At 36.1% G+C, this 8,285-nt stretch overlaps 1 protein-coding gene across 1 annotated transcript in view; it reads right to left on the bottom strand.

Annotated features, from left to right (window-relative positions):
- Positions 1 to 772: 772 nt before the first annotated feature.
- The window catches only part of MAP3K21 (mitogen-activated protein kinase kinase kinase 21), a 42,161-nt gene continuing 34,648 nt past the window's right edge, over positions 773 to 8,285 (bottom strand). The window contains exons 7-11 of the mRNA XM_082276913.1: positions 7,664 to 7,804; positions 6,986 to 7,136; positions 5,845 to 5,939; positions 3,588 to 4,373; positions 773 to 3,052 (exon numbers count right to left, since the gene is read on the bottom strand). Coding sequence (XP_082133039.1) covers positions 2,628 to 3,052; positions 3,588 to 4,373; positions 5,845 to 5,939; positions 6,986 to 7,136; positions 7,664 to 7,804 — 1,598 coding nt within the window. The 3' untranslated portion in view covers positions 773 to 2,627. The remainder of the gene's footprint in view (positions 3,053 to 3,587; positions 4,374 to 5,844; positions 5,940 to 6,985; positions 7,137 to 7,663; positions 7,805 to 8,285) is intronic.

Genomic DNA, 8,285 nt, shown 5'->3' with positions numbered 1-8,285 from the left:
TTAATGCACACCAGATTTCCATATCTTTACAGAAAATTTCTCTGGTGCTAAGAGAACTACAGACTGAAACCATGATTGAAATAGTTTTTTTTTCTTTTTAATTACAGTGAAGACTGGCCTATAATTTTAAACTATAAAAACAATTATAAAGCACTACAGACTACAGCTTAAAAAAACCTGCATCACATCAGAGAAATATTTGAGATGGCTTACCTAAACTGTCTCAAAATAAGAGATGGAATACAAACTCCTAAATTACTTAGAATGCACAGGGCTGGCCATATCCTATGTCCCAATCTTATGGGAAATTATCAATTGAACAGGAATAGAAATCTTGGTTTAATTGCAAGAGAGATAAGCAACTAATAAGTAAAAACAACATAGCTCAAAGAGCTTTTTATGCTGATACTACTGATTAAAAAACATAGGGTGCAAAAAATTCAACACTTGAAATTATATAAACCTTAAGAATACAGAACAGAACTTAACAGAAGTTTACAAGTCAAAATACTTCAGCACCTGAGATTTTCCTGTAGAAAGCCAAATAGAGATACTTTCTTCAGAAACATGTAATACAATCAGCTCCTTTTCTCTCAGTATTACACAGGAATAATGGATCAAGAAAGAGTTGAAATATAAATAATGCTCCAAAATTCTAGTTAAGCCTTGAAGGTAAATGTGCTATCAATCTACACTTAGAATTTGATTCATGACTTTATTTTATGAAAACATTTAGTATTAAAACTGGAATAGACAATCTATTAAAGTGTTCTGATGAAATAAAAAGTTTAAACAAAAGACAAAGAACAGTATGCGACGAATCATGTTGACGAAAAACTAAGAATACTGCAACAGAAACAGGTTTGAAGAAAATATAGTAATAATCTGCTATGCAAGCATTCAGATTTACAGACAACTAGTGGTTTTGTCTACTTTTGGTAAACTAATACTTTAAGGAAATTCTTTTCTATTTTTACTTTGAGAGCTGGGAAGCTGCATTTTCTGTGTTCTGCTCTGTGTGATTAAGACTTCACAATTTCATTTGTATAATTGTATGCCATCTTCAAGGTGGACACTGTGGTGCATACCAGCCTCAGAATAGAAAACTCCTTTTTTAATCCCTTGGTTCTGAAGCTTTTAGCAACTGTGTGTTCTATTTGAACTCCCAGACGCCAGTGTAAAGGAGATGAAAACATTTAAAATAACACAGGTCTTAACAAAACAGTATTCTGATGGGAACACAGTAGTTTTAGTCTAACATTATCTAATTTTATTTATGAAAACTATTTAAATGTCAAATGATCTGCAAAATTAAGACTTCAAATACTGGAAATGAGGGATGTTCCTTTAATTCTAAAACTGCTTTCATCAGGGGAAGTATACTGTAGATTCAGTGTTCTTTAATCATTCACTCAGTGATACTGTAAAAAATTAAACTACCAGTGTTATCAAAGCTAAATGTTCCTCCCTCCACAATTAACTACTTGGAATTTTCTGGAAACTTTCTATCACTGAAAACCAGTCAAGCACATCTGTTTCTGTCCTTTGATTCCTAAATACGAATAAGCAGGCACTCAGTAGTACCTTAGGAAGAAAAGCTACAGAGATTATACTGAAAGATTTAATATTAAATTACAGCAGTTTTAAAATTAAGTGCAATAAAATGCACCATTGGCTCACTTGTAACCAATTATCCTTAAAACCCACCAACTTTCTTCAATACAAGGTGCAGCAGAGTTCAAAAAAACAAGAAGGGGTGCAAACCCCTCCACCACAAATGAAAAATTCAAACCCAAGAATATTGCTTTCAGTGCAAACACTGTAGTCTTCAAAAGGTTAAGAGTACAAATATTTACGTTCCAGTGTATCCTTACCTACAAGGAATGTTGTTTCACATTACAAAGTATGTCAAATACCTTCAGTCCAATCGCAATACTGAAGTTTACCCTCTCAAATCGATATGGTGGCTGAAACCGAAATGTTTATACAAGCAGTGTAACTTTCTGGAGAAACTAATGCACACAGTCGAAAGTTCTCACAATAACCAAGGGCAAAAACTGCAAATTCAGCTGCTGGTTCTTAACCAATTTCAGTATCAAATGCCAGCAAGTAACCACCTTCTCAATGAGGAGTGAATGAGGAGTGAACAGAATCTCCTGTACCAGCACCTTAAAGCCCGTGTCCCTCTCCCTGAACCTACAGGCCACGGAGGCAAGCTGCAGACCACCACTTCCTAGGTGAAACACTTAACTGAACACAAACTCGCTCTATATGTCATTCATTTTCCCAATGTGACAAAGTTAAATTTCTAGCAAAACCCTTCAAACCTAAAGAAAACTTCTGTGACACTGCACAGGGAGGTGGGCATTTTATTTTAGTCATTCAAAATATAGTTATGAAGTTCACCTAGAACACTATTTTGCAGCATTGTGCTTTTAGAGTTACTAGCTGGGATTTCAAGGAACATTTGAAAAAGGCACCTACTACACTTAATTAGCTGCCCATTTTAATAATTTTGGTACTATTTGTCACAGTACATAAGAAAACAGCAGCACAAAGTATTAGACAGACAAGAATTTTGTATTTGTTCCCCTTTATGAAGCAAGCATTTTTTAAATGAAAGGCACTCATGACAAAAACTCTCTCTCCAGTTCATATATAGATGGCCGACAAGTTTTGCTCTTCATTCTGCATAAAGGCACAGTACAGTCTCTGTTTTGACCTTCCACATCAATATCAAGTAATGAGGGCATGTGGCAGTTAGTTCTTTCCTCAGTATCTGGCAAGAAGTTAACATCTGGAACTACATTGCCCTCTGAACATTCAGAGTCTTTAGAGTTTGGTTTAATAATACGTGGAATAATCTGCCATGCATCGATTTTACTTCTTAGAGAAGAAGGTCGAGGCCTCGAGATAGTATGGACAGAGCTTTGCTTTTCATTTGAAACACCACTGTGATTGCTTCTTTGTTGAAAAGATGGTGAGGGCAGAGTTCCAGAAACTGACAGGACCGGGAGTCTGGAGACATCATTGGTTGAAGCAACTCCATTAGCTAGGGGAAAGAAAACCCCAAAAAAAAAAGCAAATTTAAACTATGTGACTTCTTGAATTCTTTGCCATTTGTAAAACTGCCTTGCCATAAACACTAGTGACTTTTCTTCCACCAGAAAAATTAAGAGGTTTGTACATTGCGGGGAATCTCCTAAGACAAAGACCAGTGGTGCTCAAGTAATGTGTTTGCATCTATACTCACTGCTATGAGCAATCGCAATTTATTTTTTATTGCTACAAAAGAGACGTAGAGAGAAAGCACTAACCCCCCAATAACTGGGTGAATACTAATACTCAAATAAAGCCCCATGAATTTCTCCAGGTATTATGAGGAATTACACATGCATAGAGTACCACAAACAATATTACATTTAAGCCACCCCAGAATATCAGTATTGAAATTTAGAACTTCTTTTCAAAAACTTGATCATGAGCTTATCCATTTAAATGTAAACCAGATTTAAAGACGTTGTTTTGAGCTTAAATTTTTATCAGCAGCTTAACCTAGAGATTCATGGAAGTTCTTAATTACCCACCTGTGGTCTGAAAATGGTTCCCATCTGATAAGGTTCGTCTGTGACCCAACATACTTAACTTTGTGGAGGAATCTTCTGGCACATTTTGAGACTCTTGTTTCAGACCAAGACTAAAAGGCTGATTTTTCAATCGTGTCGAAATTGTATCAGGAGCCAGCTGTATCCTCTGTCCTCTCTTACTTTCAGAAGTTTGAGATGAAAAGTTGTCAGTGGAACTACATCGACCACAATCACCAAGCACAGTGCTTACAAAAGCATCTTCACTGTCAGGTTGAAGTAGGCATTTTGTGGAAATGGAGGGCATAGAGAGAAGATTCACAGTATCTGCAGTTGGACTTAGGGATGGAGTACTTGTTTCCTCCTTCTTGGACTGCAGTCGTGTAGGGCTGGCACTCCTGCGGAATTTTGAAGCACGCTGAAATATTCCATCACGCTTCTTCTTCTCATCTTTAGGCAAGAGCTCATCTGGACCCTGCGATTTGTTCAGCTCTCTGATATCCAAGCCCAGGGCAACAGATGCAAGGAGGACAGCACACCCATACAGCACTGAATCAGTCTTCTTTTTGTGCAGCGTCCTGCTCAGACTGTTTGTAGGTGTCATTTGAGGAGTACTATTGGTAGAACTAGCAGAGGTTCCTTCTTCAAAGCTCTCGTGTTCTACTGTATTCTCTCCCTGATCATCTTTCCAAAGAGGTAGATTAATATAGGCCTGATTGGGCAACTTAATTGGCTTTGGTCTTTTACTGTCCAAACCTTCAGAGATAAGTTTCTTATCAGTACATGCACCTGTAAAACAACACCGTATCCTTTAAGACTGCAATTCAACTGTTTAGCACGTCTGCATATGTACATCATCATTTCCTTTAAAATGCACAAGTATTAACTTTGAAGGACACTACAATCCATTTAGATGCCGTCAGAAGCTCAGACTCACATTTTGAGTTTCAGAAACACATCCTACGCCTAAACCTCTTGGTGTTTGCAACACTTTGATAGTGCTTTTTAAAAAACACAAAAAATATTTCTGTGTATGGATTACAGAGAAGTAAATTACTATATACAAACTACTAGATAAAATCTGGAATATACTCTTTGCAATGCTTTCAATTAAGCTGAGTTCCAAAATTCAGTCAGCTACTAGAAATTTTTCCAATTAATTCATTAGGTCATGGTGGTCTGGAGTAAAAAGTAAAAAGTAAACTTGACATCTTACACCTAATGACAAATAAAAAGGAGGCATGATTTGACTTACATGTGTTACTCTACTATAAACTACTGAATGCTAGAGAATAAACACAGAAGTATTTGAAATTCAAATATGTTAAATTTGTATGCAGGGTTTTAGTGGTAAGCTAATAAATCTACAAAATTACTTTTTGTGAAGCCTTGATTTATACCTGTACCATTATACATGAAGATTAAAACGCCTTTTTCCAGCAGTGTCCAAGCAGCTTACTATTTCCTCTTCCAGATGGCATAAATCTAGCTGCTGCTACAGACACCAGGTTGTATCACAGGCTTTTTTCCTGACACTGGTAACTTAATTTTCTCAGATAAAAGAATCCATAGTATAGAAAAAGAGTGTGCAAACTTTAAAATTATTATGAATATTTTATAGTCACAGCCCATTATAGTAATGGTCATAAAAAGCAACATGGAGCTATTATGTTCCTGAACCTAAGGGGAACAACTATGTTTTACCTTGTGATTTTACCTGCAAATAGCAACATGTTGTCTAAAACACTACAAGACTTGAAATCTAAGTTTTTTTCTTGAAAATTTAGATAATAGGTCTCATTCAAAAAAAACAGGGAATTAATATCTGGGGAATATATCAGGGCTTACAGGTTTTTTAAAAACTATGTGTTTTTTGAACTACTATGCATTTTTTCAACAACTATGCAGATGCCACAACAATGACATCAACGATTATTTAAATGTCAAGACAATTACTGATTTAGGTTCTTTTTAAAAGAAACAAAAAATGGTGACTGCAGATCTCATATACAGAGCAGCCTGCAACTCAAAAACATGGAAAAAATCTCTATATGGTTCTGCTCCCAGACCATGTATATTTCTTAGGTGCTAATGATGTAAATATAGGGTTTTTTTGCAGAGGAATATGGTCGGCAGCATGATTACTCCTATAATAAACTGCATAATCCTTGAAGGAATTCAAGCAATACAATTTATAACATTGGAAGTAATCTTAATACTATTATATGGCTACTTTCACTTTTTCAAAAATAGCTCTTACCTTGGTCCACAAATAGTGAAGCTAAGGGAACACCCTTCTGATTTTTCATTAAAACAGTTGACCAAGGGTTGCTGCCATCTGAAAGGGGTCTTACTCTGAAATAACAATAGTTATTTTGAGATTACAGATACCATGCTCACATAAACTTTGTGAGAAAATTACTTTCTTTTCAAACTATAAACCTGTAGTACATAAATTGAAAACCTTTCCAAAGGTAAAAAAAAGATGTAGTAGCATTGAAACATATGATTATAAATGCAAACATGCCTTAGTGTCAGGTATTCTTTTTACAATAAAAATTTCACACCTAAAAAGAAAGCAAATGAAAAATGGGCGTTCGTTACCTATTGAACAACACAGGTTTGTGAAAACCTGGACAACAGTTTCATTGTGTCAAAGAAATTATGTGAATATTGGAAGCTTATTAAACACAGTGACTTTAAAACAAACAAAAATAATATAAAGCCAGTTTCAACTGATCATCTGGAACCAGCTCCTGACACAGGTAAATGAGTGGATATCCCCACCAGGAAAAGTAAAAAAAGGCATTATAAATAACTGTATATGCTGGAGAAATAAAGGAAAAGATTGCTTACTTTGGAAAAGCTGCTAATCTCTAGTTTTGAGCCATTGGAAAAAATAATCTGAAAGTGAAGCTGTCCAGCTGATTTCCATAACCCTTTCACCCTCTGTTTGTCAGCATAAATGATGTTGCTGGTGTGAACTGTGCCTCCCATATGCCAATCAGTCAGTCTTACTTAATCATACTTGAAGTACCCAGTGGGGGCCATGCTTGCAATTCCTCAAAGCAATGTGAGGACGGGCAAGAAAGACAGGCCATGAATGTCTGGTATGCATTGGTAGCTCAGCATCCCAGTATGTTACAAATCTCAAAAAAACAGAGATAAGGGGTAATAGAGTCAAAAAAGTCAATAAAACTGTAACATAAGTAGGTGTTTTATCCTCAAAGTCTAACTGGGAGAGCCACTCATTATTAATGTAATTTCTAAATTAATTAAAAGGTAGGAGTTTTTGCTGTAACTAGAGACAGCGGAACTTTTTTCACTCACTACCTATGCCAGTGATTCAGTTACCAAGAATGCTTTAGTATTATCAAAAAACCAAAATGTAGTAGACATACTTGTCCTTACAATCTGCACGATCCTTTGTTTGAACTGAACTTGGTCCCCATGTACAACCTTTCTTTTTAAAATTTCTCTTCACATCTTCAAACTCTTCTTGGTGGTAAGTTGTGCTCCTTCCCCAAGTTCTGTTGCTTTCATCTGAAGTTACTACAGATTGGATTTAAAAACAAAAAAGCCCACACACATAAATACTATTTCTAAAGGCAAAATATTTTGAAAGAACAGAGTATCTTCTGCACTGCAAAACCATTTGGACACAATAACACACAGGAGTAGGAAAAAAATTGAGGGTTTTTTTTCTTTTACAAAAACCACCATGCAAACTTCACTGATCCAAAAAGATGAGCAAGAAAGAAAAGTAATTTATGAGCTGACAAGAGACCCAGATTAAAGATAAAGCAGCAAAGCAATCATATTTTCCATGCTTCCTTTAACTGTGAACCTTATATTTAGGTAATTCAGACAAGTGAGTTAGACTGAGCACTTAAATTCAATGAAGAAAACATATTCTGTGGACAACTGGTATCAAATGAAACAGAATAATCCAATTGTGACCATGATTAACATTTTCTTTCTCACTACACCAAAACAAATTATATACTTTTAAGCATCTAGCCTCCATTAAATGCTTAGTCTGTCACTGTCTCAGCTGATAAATTAAACAGAACCAGCACCTTGGAAACACAATGAAATCTTGCCTTTTTTCACAACCCCACTGGGAAGTTCATATTCACTTGTGATATCTACATCTTGCTGGTACACATATACACTGTTTCTTCGGCCATTAGCTGTGTGTGTATCTGTTTTTGGAATCACTGGGGAAAAATTAAGAGAATGTAGTAGAGATCTTAGTCAAACTGATTTCAGAAACAGAACTGTTTCCCTCATATTTTTGTCTTTAGGTCCTAAATCCTGGATCTATAAAGGCATTAAGCATCTTCTGATGATGGGTTTTTACGGTAGTTTAAAGGATCCTCTTTATAGGACCCAATCTGGGAAGGCAGATTTTCACATGTCACTGACTAACTGAAGCATTAGCTTGGTATTGTGATGGCATTCTTACAGATATGATGGAGAGACCTAGGAGAAAAGCAACGCAGCCAGTTATAACAGCACGATAAACGAGGAGGCATTTACATGTCCATGGCTCTGCTGTTCCTTCACTGTCCAGATTCTCCTCCTTCCTCGCTGTACACCTTCTTGCCAGCACAGCTCACCCTGTAGCACAGCACTACACTTGCCTACCTTACACTCCCATTTTCAACCACATTCCTATGGAATATGGACCTGTATTGG

This window comes from Coloeus monedula (assembly GCF_965178545.1).
Source record: "Coloeus monedula genome assembly, chromosome: 2".
In the NCBI taxonomy this organism is placed as follows: domain Eukaryota; kingdom Metazoa; phylum Chordata; class Aves; order Passeriformes; family Corvidae; genus Coloeus; species Coloeus monedula.
The sequence above is the reverse complement of the archived record's forward strand: the minus strand, read 5'-3'. Positions and strand labels throughout refer to the sequence as shown.